Below are 15677 nucleotides of genomic sequence, written 5' to 3' on the forward strand. Positions count from 1 at the left end.
ACAAACTTCCTGTAGACCTGAGGTCTGCTCCAACTGTCAGCTCCTTTAAATCAGGGCTAAAAACATTACTGTTTACTGAAGCGTACTCTTGAATTAAATACTTACCTGCTGTACTCTGCTGCCCTTATTTTTAACAACTTGTGCTTTTTATTATTTTACCTCTTTTCTTATCACTGTATTTCATTTTATCTGTTATTTACTGTTTAACTGTGTCTTGCTGCTTTTAATGTTGATGTAAAAGCACTTTGAATCACCTTGTGTTGAATTGTGCTCTACAAATAAACTTGCCTTGCCTAAGTAAGAAGTCACCACTAGATGGCGCTGACTAAGCGTGGCTACGACCATGTTGTGTTCAAAGACGTCATGTCTTTTAGATAAAAGGCCAAATTTAACCTAAGTATATGTTAACAAATTAGCAAAATATTACATCCTAAATTGTTTAGTCGTGTCTTACATCCATTTAAAAACTCGAATGTGTATATTTTCTAATAAGCGTGTCTGTTTCGAGAGTGTGCATGTATTGTCCAGTGTGAACCTGAACGCACCGTAGCTGGAGCTGCTAACCTTTTACCACGCAGAGCATCTTCAAAGTGCAGGTAAGTCTCTTCAACTTCTTACCTTTTTTAAGCACCCATAGCAGTGTAAGGTGAATTTTTAATGTATGATTATCTTGAATTCAATCCCATTATTCTTTCAACCCCACTAAATCTGATTATGCCAAGCTATCAAAATGATACAATGACAGACTAAAACAATACAACCTGTTGTCTGAAATGCTATTTGAGAGTTTGAAGAAGGCTCCTAGTATAACTAGTTAATCAAATTAAACGTGTATAGTCAGTAGTTTTGGTAAAGCGACTCTAAACTCTCTTGATGTTTGTCACAAAGAGGAATGACTGCATGTGTGTGTAGTTAGCATTAGCAGCAAGGCTGTTGTTGATATTATTGTGTTGGCATCTCCTCCAGTCTCTTCCTCTAAGTTGTTCTTTAATAGTAGCTCACGGTCACCTGAGCAGCTCAGATGCAACACTTGATTTGAACTGTGGATGCTTTTAGCAATTGTTAGCTCCTGTGACCCGAGCAGCAGCATCTGCTCCAGTCACGTCGACACACCACACACTGAAGGTTGATTTATGGTTCCGCGTTACACCAACGCAGAGTTACGGCGTAGGGTACGTGGCGACGCGCAACTACGCCATATGGTCTGCGTCGATTTAACGCGGAACCATAAATTCAGGCCGAATCTCAGTGAGGCATCTTCATGTACAGGACTGTCTCAGAAAATTAGAATATTGTGATTTTCTGTAATACAATTACAAAAACAAAAATGTCATACATTCTGGATTCATTACAATTCAACTGAAATATTGCAAGCCTTTTATTATTTTAATATTGCTGATCATGGCTTACAGCCTAAGAAAACTCAAATATCCTATCTCAAAAAATTTGAATATTCTGGGAATCTTAATCTTAAACTGTAAGCCATAATCAGCAATATTAAAATAATAAAAGGCTTGCAATATTTCAGTTGATTTGTAATGAATCCAGAATGTGTTGTGTTGTGTTCTTATTGGTTCAATCGCCGTAGTGCATGTTGCACTGCAATTTTTTTTAAACGTTAATTGAATTAGCTTCAGCTCAACATTAGCTAAAACATTATAATATAGTAACAACAAAGCTACTCACTTAGATTATTTAACCTACTTTTTATTATCAAGTTTATTATACTTAACACTACTAAATTCTTACTACAATGTTTGGTTGAACCAGATAACTGTTTTCTTCTTTGGTTGTCTTATTCTGATTTTATGATTAGCTATACTTTGTTGACATCTATGCATTGCTAAGTAAGTGCAAAAGATCTTCCTAGAAAAATGCTTAATTGACCAGGATGTGAAGCATCTGGACTGAAACTGAGTGTCTAAGTTACCGTACCAAAAAGAAGACTTGAGAAATCATGCAGATTTCAGTAGATTTAATTAAACAATTGCATGTTAAATGGTCAAAACATACATCAACAGGCCTCTCCGAGAGGCCTGTTGATGTATGTTTTGAGGCCTCTCGATGCAGAATGACAATGAAACAGAGGAAGTGTAATGATTTTAAAACACAAAGTATGATTCATTCTGACAATTCGAGTCGACAAAAACATATTTAAGGTCGGTGTTAATCATTTTTTTGAGCAGACTACTGTACGTTTAGCGGGGCCAAGGCTATTATTTTGCTGCTCTCAGCAGTTTTGGTTTAATCAAGTAGCCAAGGTTGAATTTTCCATCATGTTTATTAATATTTGTATCTTCAAAAAGTTGAACTATCAATAAGGGGCTTTTGTGTAGCGTCATTGTCAAAACATCAAAGTATGCACAAACTGTATTACATCAGCTTTAAAGGCAGGATGAAGGATTTCTAGAAAATGCTTCTTATGTTGACATTTGAAACAAAACATCAACGAAACAAGAAGAACCAGCCACAACGTGTGCGATCACAAAATTGGCAGCAAGCGGAAGGAAAGGAGATGTTCCCTCAATGTGACAAAAACATAAAACGAACTGAAGTAGAATCCCGTACCTCGCCTTTCAGGGTTTAAAAAAATTCTGATCAGATCCTCCGATCAGTAATAGTGGAAACCACTGATCAGATCGTTTAGAACCAGTATGTGCAGATATTGATTGGTGGTTATTGAAGGAACTTTGATGTTCAGTACAGATCTAAGCCATGTTTAGATCTGTAGCATGTTTATTGGTTTTTATAACTTGTTAACAAGTTATAAAAAGAAAATTCCTCATCTCCATGAAGCTTTTTTTTTTTTTCCTGTGTGTGTCTCTCTAGAAAATGTTTGGGTACATCTGGCAGTACGTCTACACATCGTTTCTGAGGTACTGGCTGAAGTGGCTCATCAGACAAGCGACAGGAACGTGTGAGCTGCAGAGAATATGCTCAGGATACAAACCAGGGGCGTCAAGAACGACTAAAGCAGGTAAATTCATGTGATGTTTTTTTTTTTTTTTTTGTTTTTTTTAAATCTACCTTTTGTCTGTTCACTAATCTTTTTCGTGTGCACTTTTATAGAATACTCTCTCCAGTCTTCAAAGAGCCAGGTAAGAAATTTTATATCACTGTTTAATTTAGTTTAAATCCGTGTTAGCTTTAAATGCAGCTGCAATTCTTGAGGATTAAGTGGAACAATTTCTCTAGTTTAATGTTCAGGCGTCTTTTATACAGTTGATCATTCTTGATTACTCCTGATCACTCGTGCCTGCTCATTCCTGGTAAACTGATATACAAGTATTTATCATCCTGTTGAAGTTAATTGTTAACCAAAAGTATATGATGTTTACTTGTTACAGCTAGAGTTAGATTAGTATTGTAATAAAATAATAGATTAATAGATAAGTTAAAAGCTTTTTTGTGTAAATTAAAATGGTAAGCATTTAGTGTAGATAAGAAAAATGGAAGAAAAAACAAGTACATGCAGACGTATAGAAAAGAAAATATTGTCATAGGCTTCGTCTTTAAAAAATAAAAGTCTGAATAATAACCGAACTGGATTCGGGACCAGGTTAGATACACAGACATTGAAAAGTTTTATCCTTTGCTTTGCTGCCAACTTTTACATGGTCTTTTAGACTGTTGGTTTTATGAACTTTAGGTACATCATATCTTCTGAGCTTAATCAGTTCCTATCTTTCGCCATAGCTGCCAAGTTTCAATAAAGTGCCTGTACATGTGATTTTTAGTTTTGGTCTGCTAAGGAGTTTCCAGCGTACAGTGTAGACTCTACAGGGTTCCTACGGGTGCTTGAAATCCTTGAAGTGAAATTGAGTGGTTGAATTTCAATGTTGTGTTTAAAAGGCCTGAAAAGTGCTTGAATTTTAGTTTAAGTGCTTGAAAGTGCTTGAAATTATAACTGTGTCTTTCACAAAATTGGGATCAGACTGTATAGTTTAGTTATTACAAGGAGAAATAAAATCATTAAGATGAAACATAACTAGATGTTTACAGCATGATACAATGTACATAATTGTGATTAAAAAGCGTAAAAAATAATTACGAGTATATATATTCCTGTAGATATTTTACCCCAGCGATAAGGTGCTTGAAGATTTTGAAAATAGCCCTTGAAAGTGCTTGAATTTGACCTTGATAAATGTGTAGGCACGCTGATTCTTTTCACTATTCAGACAGATGTGCTTTTAGATATTTAGATGTTCCCTATCTGACTCTATATCTGTTTTTAAGTTACCTAAACCTCTGTGTTGTTCTTCCGTAGGTTTTAAAAGCAGCTTTGGAAACCAGCAAGGAGAATTCAGAACAATGTGTGGATCAAATTATAAAAGAAAAGAACATTAAACCCCAGAAGGATCCCCAGTACGGTTATCTCTGTTACCTTGAATTTGTTGTATATCTACAATTCTTTTAATTGTATTATACTACTGTGTTTTTATATATATATATATATATATATATATATATATATATATATATATATATATATACATACACACACACACACACACTTAATGGCCTAATCTCTTCTGTCTGTCTTCTGTCTTTCTTTAGGTTCAAAGGAAGCTTGCATATCTGTCTGCTACAGATTTCAGGATACAGCAGTTTGTATACTTCTGTTGAAGAGTTGAGGAAGGAAATCTTTAACTCAGACAACCCTGAACATGAAAAAATGCTTTTGAAGGTGTGGATTCCTGCCCCTGGATCTATACTTTGTAGTTACATTTGTATTGTATATTCTGTTACAGTCTGACATCTGTGAGCCATCAAAATCTTGCATGTGTCACTTTAGTTTTTTTTTTAAAACACCAGTGAGTTGTGTACATTTCTCCCCAGTTTATTCAATCAAATTGTTAAAATGAACAAAACAAAAACTCTTGTACTTAAGCTCATAGTTAAAATGTTTTACCCAGGAATGATTTTGTTTTTCAGCTGTGGGATTTGTTGATGCCAACGGTCAAACTGGAGTCCAGAATCACCAAGCAGTGGGGAGACATTGGATTCCAGGGAGACGACCCAAAGACGGACTTCAGAGGAATGGGCCTGCTGGGCCTCATCAATCTGGTGTGAGTACTCGCCACAAAGCAAGGTGACATTTATTAATCAGGTTGTATTATCAACGAATATCCTCGTCAGCCTTTCTCACATACACATCTAAATGGTCTCACAGTGAACTTTGCTATGCAAGTTTTTATTCTGTAAAGTGTGCATTTTGACACAGTAACTACAGAGACACCGCCAGAGAGAATGTGAATAACATCCCAGGTACAAAATTTATGGCATGGTCATAAACATAAATGTAGATAAAATTAAGAACAGATGCTTTCAACTTTTCCTGCTGAGGGCAGTGCGTGGTGGCTGGTGGTTCCTTCTCATTTACACAACCCAGGTCTTTCTAGGATTTCCCGCAGTCCATTCAAAATAATGTCTGCTGGTATTCCAGATAGGTTTGCAAGAACGGAAAATCTCTTTCACTCACTCTCCTTCTGTGCCTGTTGATTAATGCTTCTGTGTCCTTCGTGCATGATCGATCAATTCGCTCAATCACAACCAGGTCAAGTGCAAAATTTAAGACATGCATTTTTCTTGATGCAGTTGTTGGTGCACTGCACACGTGCAATAAACCAGTTTGCAGTGATTCATTTATATAATCCCATCCCTGAATTCTGCACCCTGGAATTGGAAGTCCTGTAAATACAGATGCAGCAGTGCCAGGAATATTTTAGGCACTGCCTTATTATTTTTGACACGATAATACATTCTGACAGAAATAGCCAAAACAAGATTTGTGCCTCAAACAAATCAGTAGTGCTTCTGCTCTTATTTTTTGTTTTGGAGGCAAAGGATTTAATTTATCACAGAAAGTAGATGTTCAAGTCCCTCTGTGACCTTAAACAACATAATTTATAGCTGCTGTCGAAAATAGATGAATGGATATGATAATGAGGAATATTTTCCCTTGGTTTTCTCTGATTAAACTCAAGTTCTGTAGTAAACATGCTATAAGTTTGGGGGAAAAAAAAAACAAAAAAACATCACTTACGTGACTCCTGAGTGGATTCATTTTTCAAGATGCTCCAAATTGAGATGTAATATTTCAACTAAGATTCAGATGCAAAATGTTTGAGTATTTAGGATGTATAAACATATCATTATTTTTAATAGCTGCAGTTATGGCGAGTGATAGCTTGCTTGCTGGGAAATGCTGTCTCATGTCTCATCCTTATATATATATATATATATATATATATATATATATATATATATATGTATAATTGACCAACACTGACCCTCTTTTTTTTTTTTTAAGTTTTTTCAGTGAAAACTACACAGCGGAAGCTCGTCAAGTTCTGTCTCATGCAAACCATCCCAAATTAGGGTAAGAGACTTCATTCATGCATGAGCACATCTGTACTTTATTTTGCACTGGGATTGTGCACATTTTCTCCAATCATTATCATTATGTGTTTCAGGTATTCGTACGCCATAGTCGGGATTAACTTGACAGAGATGGCCTACAGCCTGCTGAAGAGCGGCGCTCTGAAGCCGCACTTCTACAACACGGCGCAGGGCACGCCGGAGCTGTGGCACTTTCATCAGCTGTACTGTGAGTTTTAAAGTCACATCAATCTGCTGTTCTTTTGTGGTTGTAGTTTTTAATGAGGAATTTTGCACAACTTTTCCCTCTTTCCTCTTTCAGGTTACCTGGCGTACCAGTTTGACAAGTTCTGGGTGGCAGAGCAACCAGAAAGCATCATGCAGTTTAATCAATACAGAGAAAAGTTCCATAGCATAGTTAAGACTCATCTACAGGACCCTGATGTGTCTCTCTCACTGAGTATCAGTTCAAACTAACATGTTTTCACACGTCACCCCGGACCCCCTCATTGCCTGTGTGAATCTTTGACCTGGAAGAAGGAAGTGGGATACTCCTACTGGAGACGTGAAGCATCGTGAAGTTGGCCAGTTTAAAAAATAAATAAATAAATAAAGCAGTCCCCTTCTGTTTAGTTAGATGACTCATTAGCGATCTGCCGTCCGTCCTTTCACTGCCACAGTGAAGGTTCCCAGATAGAGCACAAACTCCCCGTACCTCAGAAATAACCATTCCACAGTTTTAAATGGTTCGTGGTGGAGAAAGAAGAGGAGATAAAGATTTGTGAGGCTTTAAGCACTTTTGTTGATCAAATTTTATACATTTAAATGAAAGCCGTGATGAGCATCTCCACTCAGCTGTCACGTGTGTTCTCGGGATTAACCCGCTCAGGTATTTAACATTCAGCGCTCACGACTACAACTCCCTCTCCGACGCTCCATCGTGAAGGATGTCTTGAACGTTGTGCTCGGTTTAATTCATCTCCACTCATGTCGTAATTATGTGTTATATCAGTGAAACTAAATAGGGTTGTATATTCCACTTTTCACAAATTTGTATGTCTTAAGACTGATATTTTATTACTTATTTTTATGCTGTGATTTATCGTGGAGGAAGGTTTGTCTTGCTCAAAGTTAATAAATTCACATTTGATTTGAAATGTGTTTCGCATCCATTTGTTAAAAAGAAAGTTAAACCACAAAAATAAAAAACAGTACAACATCATCTGTAAAACTAGTCATATATTTAGTATTGTCACATGTAAATGTGCAGTGTTGTCAGCTGCATGAGACGTATCACCGACCATTTTAGATCTACAGGCCTTAGCCTGCAAACTTGACTTGGTTCCGTACCATTTGCTCCCACTCTGGGCTCATGGTGGCAAATTATAAATATAAAATGAAAACTATCGAGTTTTCTCCACACACACAGTTCAATATGTCGCTACAATTTCAAGGTAAGATGGTCTCCTTTTGTTGCTGCAGGGCACCGAGATTGAACGATGTTAAGAAGTCAAATTAAATGTCCTTGTTGATGCTCCATCAACCTGCTGGTGGCCTCAGTCCGCACCCTCTATCCTCTTCTTCGTGACCATCATGGCCCTTTTGATTTGCTCAAATGAGACAAACATCACAACGTTCCATGATCCCAACCTCAGAAATGAGGGCACGAATCTGCACAGAGATGGGGAAAAGGAGGTCAGGCTAGCTGTGAAGCAGGGAGATGTTAAATACATGCTTCCGGGGATAAGAAGTTTACCCTTTGTAGAAAGCCGTCGGTCCCTCTTTGGTCATCATGGTCCAGGCACAGTTGATGGCACTCTTGTACTGGCCCGGCGGAGAGTTCATATATCTGGTTTTTACCACATCTACTGGGGAAGCGATCACTGTGGTAACAAAGCCGGCACCGAACGCGGACAGGAAGTGACACGGGAGATTGTCTGTGAAGAGAGTAGGAAAATATCAGTGACGTCCAAGTGTTTGGGTTGTGCAACACTGAAATTGGGACAATGTGAATGATTGTGATGGACTCCAGTGATCCAAAGATTAGAGTTTAAAATCTTGCTGCTGGTCTACAAAGCACTGAATGGTCTTGGACCAAAATACATGCTTGATCTGTTAGTTCCTATGAAGCTCCCAGACCCCTGAGGTTCATCTGGATCTGGTTTGTTGTGGTTCCCAAGAACCAGAACCAAGCAAGGTGAGGCAGCGTTCAGTTATTCTGCTCCTCACCGGTGGAACAAACTTCCTGTAGACCTGAGGTCTGCTCCAACTGTAGATCCTTTAAATCAGGCCTAAAAACATTACTGTTTACTGACGCGTACTCTTAAATTAAATACTTACCTGCTGTACTCTACTGCCCTTACTTTTTAACAACTTGTGCTTTTTATTATTTTACCTCTTTTCTTATCATTTTATTTAATTTTATTTGTTATTTACTATTTAATTGTGTTATCCCGCTTTTAATGTTGATGTAAAGCCATTTGAATTACTTTGTGTTGAATTGTGCTATATAAATAAACTTGCCTTGCCTTGGATGTCAAAGCAACGACGGCCTTTATAAGCACTATTTGGTGCATGTTCTACACTGTGCCCAAATGTGTACCGTTATCAGCTGTGGAGTAGTGGAGCTAACTGGGTGTGAGGAAGTCTGCCAATCAGGAGCCATGTGTGTGTGTGTGTGTGTGTGTGCGTGCATAGAAATATTTAGCAGTTAAAATGGTTTCTGTAAAGTAACCATCCAGTATGGGTGGATCCCAAGACCCTCTGAGACAGGTGACCCCACGTGGTAACAAGCAGTACTCGAGTTGTAAAATAAAATCAGGGGGGATGGTGGATTTTATCATATTGGGACAGATAATTTGCGCTGATTACAATTAATATAATATATTACAAATAGTAGCAGTGACCAAAACACCTGCAGAAATACTGCAGGAACGACATAGCAGCAGTTAAATGCAGCCTTCTGTAAGCTTTAAATATCCACTGGGCTTACATCAAATACATCAAAACACAACAATAAAAAACAGTTTTCTGAACTTATCAATATGCCTCTGTCCTTCACAGGATAAGGAAAATGGATTACTGCAAAAATTCAAAATCTTAACAAGAATATTTGTCTTATTTCTAGTTAAAATGTCTCATTTTAGTAAAAGAATCTCATTACACTCAAAACAAGACTCATCACGGGAAAAAAACAACAATTTTCACCTGTTTCAAGTAGATTTTCACTTAAAATAAGTAGAAAAATCTGCCAGTGGAACAAGATTTTTTTGCTTGTAATAAGAAGATAAATCTTGTCCCACTGGCAGATTTTTCTACTTATTTCAAGTGAAAATTGTCAAATAAGTTATTTTTCTGGTGATGACTCTAAATGTTGAAATAGCAGTAAAACCACATTCATTGATGAAATGACATAAGGGATGGAAAGGGGGGATGGCAGTTTTACAGGGGGGATGATTTGGGCCGTTTTTATTTCAGGGGGGGTGCCATCAATAAACAATAAACCCTCTCACCTGTCAGCAGGTTGTGTTTGAGGATGGCCTCCTTGATCAGGTCGTACGTCACCAGCTCTGTGGAGTTGACCAGCGCGTTTCTGGTGATGTTGGGAAGTGTACCTGCATGGCACAAACAAAAAATATGTTACTGATCCAGGATTTCACGGTTGTGTTCTTTCATGATGTCAGAGACTACGAAGTCCACCTTTCCAGAGTCCACGTAGGCCTTCGTTCTGGAAGATTTGTTTGTAGGCCTGCATGGTGCCGGTGTAGCGCCGGGCCACGCCATTCAGGTTCATTTGGGCTTGGAATCGAACCTTGACAACGTCAGTGGGTTGTGCAAAGGACACCGCCATAGCACCTGTCGTGCAGCCAGCCAGGATCCGCACCAGCACTCCTGGGTCTGGGGGAGGACGGAGAGATACCAGTTTTAGACAGTTGCAAAGTACACTATTATTCATGAGTTTGTTTTTTAATCAGGATTTTACATGTAAAGCCTGATAATTCAGTACAGAAGACAAATTAAAATGATCAAGTTTCCTCAGCTAGATAGATCTATTGTTAAGTCATTTCCTATGTTTCTTTTTCCTTATCAACCTTAATATTAAAGTTTTCTTTCGACTACTCTGCATAAATCTGCTGTCTGTACTTCCCGCAGGGTGGATGTTCAAACATGCTTATCTCAGAGTTGAGTGTCAAACAATCCAGAGTTTTTATGCAGATAAAACACAGATTGTAAAATCCTCCGGGAGCTGTCCAGACACAACAGGCCTGAACTGACATGCCTTCTTTATCCACTTTTATTTAGTGACTGATGGTCATCAAGATATATGTGTGTGTGTGTGTATATATATATATATATATGTATATATATATATATATATATATATATATATATATATATATATATATATATATATATATATATACATATTTATATATATATGTATATATATATATATATTTAAATATATATATATATATATTTCTTAACTATTTCATATGTTCCAGAAGAAACCACTTACTGTCTTTGCCACCAGTGTAGAAGTTTTTTACGCTGTCATAGAGACCGATTCTGATGGAGGCGAAGCAGGCCTGCCTCTGCAGCCCGGCCACCAGCCCATTGTACAGAGACTTGGGCCCCTCTGTCCGGATCATGGTGCTGATCGTCCCAAACACGCCCTTGTAGCGGATGCCTCCCACTGGCACCTTTTCTCCCTGGATCTGGGATCACACATCACCCACTTCAGGGTCAAACAGGTTTTTTTATGGTGCAGAAAGGTGGATGAGCACGACTGATTTGAGATTAGCAGAGGGAGATGAAGCTGAAAGACCTCTCAGTCAGAGGTGCAAACATCCCACTGTGTTCCTAAGAAGCTCATTGTGAGAAAGTGAAAGTTGTTTAAATTTTGAAATACTATGTCTGAACAGGTACCTGTAGTCTGACTTTTGCTGTGTCCAGAGGAAATGTCACAAGATCACCTACGCAGGCAGCTGCCCCGGCGCTCACCATCTTCACCCCCAGAGGAGGGGGGACGTCTGAGGGTTTTAGTCCTACCATGGTTCTCGTCTCTGTGCAGACAGGTGTGCATCAACAGACATGTACATTTCAAATCAGGGATGGATTGTCTCTTTAAAAAACACATCAACAATTAACCCTATGAACTAATGATTTATCTTATTACTTAAGCCACAGTGAAGTCCAGAGTCATATAAAAAATACATAAAACACACTTACATTGTTTTAGTTCAACTTAAGTGTCCTTTTGATCTTCGGTTACTTGTTGCCAGGTAAGACTTGAACGGCCAGACTGTAATCCATGAAAGGCCTCACTGCACGGGAAGGAAAGAAGCATCTTTAGTTGTGCATTTATATATTTTCTGGCTGGCCCTTTTTTTCTTTTTTTTTATGACATCCATGGAGAGGCGGTACTGTGTACTTCCAAACGGCAGGGCCAAATCAAAGTCCACCGAGCGGCTGATAGTCCAGGTTGAGTTTACCTCAGGGGACACCCATCGGGGGAAAAAAAACAATTGCATTTCCTCAATTTGTAAAAATATTTTTTCTCATCCACACTGTAGTATATATTTAACATTTTCTGTAAATTAAATTAATTTTTTAAAGTTGACCCCCCCCCCCCCCCCGCCTTTAATATAATCAATAAAAAATTGCATTGCATTCAGCGCAGCGAGCAGAACTGTTTGTCAGCAGAATTATGTTTTTACCCCCCTTCATGTCAGCTAGGCTCTCTGTAACATTGACTAATTATTTACACATTTAGACCAAGTCCTGGACATTAGTGATAAGAGCTATCAGAGGATTTCACCGGAGGCCCGTCTGTGCTCTCAGCCAATAGCTGAGCAAGTGTGTGTGAACAGCCGTAAGAGCTTATTGACTATTTCAGTCACTTCTGGAGACGTTTTAGTCTCTTACTTTGAAAAGAGCATTATGGTACAAGTTCCTATATGATTTCTATGAATCGTTCAATTTTACTTTTTTGTAAAAGCACAGCTGCAGGGGGGCACGGGTGGGAGAGCTGTGACGTAAACTGCTGAGTGAAGTTCAATGTGAGGCAGATAAGACCTTTTTTGATGTCTCAGCAGTGAGGCAGTAGTTGATCCTGTTACATAACATCAGACGCAGCCTCGGTAGCTGCTCTAACAGGAACTTACGGGAAAAGTTGATGCTTTGAAAATGGAAACATGCACATATAAATGTAGAATTACCTACTAAAAATGAACTCGGTTTTAGATCAGAAATACTGATGGAGTCCAAAACAACAGCTCGGGATTAAATCCCATCAGGAAATGTCTAGATTCGGGTTTTGTTGAAAAGGTTTTAAAGTTTTAAAATTACATTTGAGTTTATAGTTTATGGCTGTTTTGAATTTAATATGTGTTTTGTAATGTTTTGCCAACATATTTTATGCACATCATAAGAGTGCACGAAAACACTAAAGAAAAAAACCATTAACAGACCCGTCACTCTTTAAGATTTGTCCTAAAACGTTCCTTTGTGATAAAATTTATAGTTGGTGGCGTGAGACCCTGAACCATCACTTCAGTTAGCCTGCTGTTGGGGGACTCTCTGCAGCTCCCATGATGCACTGGGCTTTTTTTTACCGGTAATATTGGTCTTTTTGTGTCTCAGACTCTTAACTGGTCAAAATGGACTGATGATAAGTCATATGAGTTTTGTCCTTTGTCCTTTTTTTTCTTTCTTTTTTTTAATGAAGTGCCTGTTAAGTTTTTTTGTTGTTGTGTCTGTGACTTAGGATATAATTCGGCCATATTTACCTTTTTTTTCCTGTGAAACGTGCCTTGAGATGACTGTTGTTCTGAATTGGTGCTATACAAAAAAGTGAATTGAATTAGTTGGTCTTAAAAGAAGCTCAATTTAAAATAATTTCAACAAAATATTACTCTTAATGTTTGGATCTTACAGGCTTATTTTCTGACTGCAAGACGTGTCTTTATCCATCCAACCTTGTTTACATGAAGCCAAAATGTAAAATCCCGCAATTCTATGTAATCTCAAGGCTCCCTGTAGGAACAGGTCAACATTTAATGTTAATAGAGAGGTAATATAATTTAAAGATTTAAAATAAATGTGTTTATTTAAAAATTCCCAAACATAGTGAATAACATTAATATGATTTAAGCGACAAAATACAAAAAAGCATAAGACAAGCGTGTTATTTTTTTCTTCCCATCAATTTGATTAGACACCTCAAAAGATATATAATATACTTTATATTAGTTTAATTATACACACACAGTACTTTATTAGGTAGAGCAGGTGTAACAGGTGAGTTCTCATAGGCTTTGATAGGTTAATAATGTCTCACTCTGTTATGCGTGTCAGCAGAAGGCTCATATTAATGTACACTGTTGTGAGGGGATTCTCTGGGCTGTGATTGGTCAACCACGGCCACAACCCTAGTCTGTTTTAATCACAAACAGTACCTGGGATTAACCTTTAAAGTACACCTTCTTGTATTTTTTCCACTTCACTGCCACTTTCAAAACACTGTTCGGTGCTCATTCTATAAAGTGTTTTTTAATTTATGAGAAAATGCAAATAAGAAATGTATCTTAATGCAAGTAGATTATTTACCCTCTTAAATTATAGGTGATTCTATTTATCTGTTTTTTTTTATCTCCTCCCACTGTTTTAAAAGGACCAATTATGTGAACCCCAGACCGGATTCATCCAACCCTTTACTATACTAGCTTCATCCTGTTCCGTGTCACCTAAAGGGCGCTGCAGCCTATCGTTAGGTGAGAGGGGGAGTACACCCTGGACAGATCTTTGACGTCACTGGACAAACAACCATGCACGCACAATTTCACTATACATACAATTTAGAATCACCAGTCAGCTTTTGACCGTGGGAGGAATCTGGAGTACCTGGAGGACCTTGCATGAACAATTAAACATTTCTGATTAACCCTGAAAACTCTAAACTATTCAATATTTTCTTGAAAACTGTTTTAAAAAAGTTCCAGTCTCTATATTTCCTTTCATATGGATTTACCTCTACTTTGTAGAGCCACACTTTTGCAGAAATTACAGCTTTTCAGGTCTCCCAGGGTATGTTTCCATGAGGTTGGTACAAGATGAAAGTGTTCCAGCTCCTTAAAATTGGATGGGTGCAGCTAGTAAATAATAATCCTTATATCAGAGCAAGTTCTCAATTGGATTGAAGTCTTGGCGTTGACTAGGCCGTCCCAACACATTTAAATGTTTTTTTTTTAAACCACAAGTATTGCATTAGCAGCATGCTCATCATCCTGCTAGAAGGAAAACCATCTCAGTCTTAAATGTCTAACATGAGACTGAATTAAGTTTTCCTAGAAGAAAAAACTATATTGAGCATTATCCATCATTTCCTGCTGATTAAAACAAAACAAAAAAAACCCATCCACACAGTATGATGCGACCACCACCATGCTTCACTGTGGGGACGGTGTTCTTGTCTTGACGATGGCCAAAAAGTTCCAATTTAGTTTCATCCGACCGACATACAGATATATTTTCATACATCAAGCGAGTCTCCAACATTCATTTTGTCTAAACTCAATTTCGCTTTTCTGTGAGAAGTAGTTTTTTTTCCCCCTGGCCTCTCTTCCATAATCAGTGGAGTTTGTAGTGATTCTGTCAACGGGAACTCCAGTCTCTACCGTGGAGCTCTCCAGCTCCTTCACCGTCATCTTTGGCTCTCACTGCCTGGTGGGTACCACCATTGACAGGTTCCTTGTGGTGCCATTGTCTTTACATCTTGAGATTATGAATTTAATGATGTTCTGTGGGATTTTTCCAAATTTTGAACATCTTTTCATAAACCAAAGCTGACTTTTACTCCTCCAGAATTTGCCCCCAACTTGTGTAAGGGAGCAACCTTATCATCACGCCTGATTGGTGGTGGCTCTTGCTTGTGTTGCTAACTCTGGAGTCTTTCAAAACAAGTATTCTTGTATGTATGTATATGTGTGTGTATGTATGTATATATATATATATATATATATATATATATATATATATACACACACACACATACATATACACACATATACACAAACACACGTCGGTCTTAGATTACATGAAATAAAAGTGAAAATCCATTTAAATTCCAGATTGCCACACAACAAAAGCAGAACAATCCCAAGGAGGGTGAATACTTTTGCAACACTTCATACTGTACACATCGGTGAAGTGACGTACAGTACGAGAGCTGACAAGCTGAGCTCAACTTGAAATGATTGTGAACGACATGAATAAAACACCAGTTTTCTGGT

The 15677-nt window shown here is 37.9% G+C and overlaps 2 protein-coding genes across 2 annotated transcripts; one reads left to right on the forward strand and one right to left on the reverse strand.

Annotated features, from left to right (window-relative positions):
- Positions 1–464: 464 nt before the first annotated feature.
- elmod2 (ELMO/CED-12 domain containing 2) lies at positions 465–7678 on the forward strand. The gene is made up of 9 exons (XM_061718187.1): positions 465–596; positions 2830–2977; positions 3070–3098; positions 4271–4368; positions 4561–4690; positions 4939–5072; positions 6317–6385; positions 6480–6613; positions 6707–7678. Exons 2-9 carry the CDS (start codon positions 2833–2835, stop codon positions 6859–6861), a joined length of 894 nt encoding a protein of 297 aa, XP_061574171.1. The 5' UTR covers positions 465–596; positions 2830–2832; the 3' UTR covers positions 6862–7678.
- ucp1 (uncoupling protein 1) lies at positions 7606–11989 on the reverse strand. Its single transcript, XM_061718176.1, has 7 exons — positions 11617–11989; positions 11314–11450; positions 10904–11102; positions 10084–10281; positions 9897–9998; positions 8141–8321; positions 7606–8055 (listed from the first exon to the last, which is right to left on the reverse strand). Exons 2-7 carry the CDS (start codon positions 11437–11439, stop codon positions 7941–7943), a joined length of 921 nt encoding a protein of 306 aa, XP_061574160.1. The 5' UTR covers positions 11440–11450; positions 11617–11989; the 3' UTR covers positions 7606–7940.
- Between the last annotated feature and the right edge of the window lie 3688 nt (positions 11990–15677).

Source organism: Cololabis saira, chromosome 1 (genome assembly GCF_033807715.1).
Source record: "Cololabis saira isolate AMF1-May2022 chromosome 1, fColSai1.1, whole genome shotgun sequence".
NCBI lineage: Eukaryota > Metazoa > Chordata > Actinopteri > Beloniformes > Belonidae > Cololabis > Cololabis saira.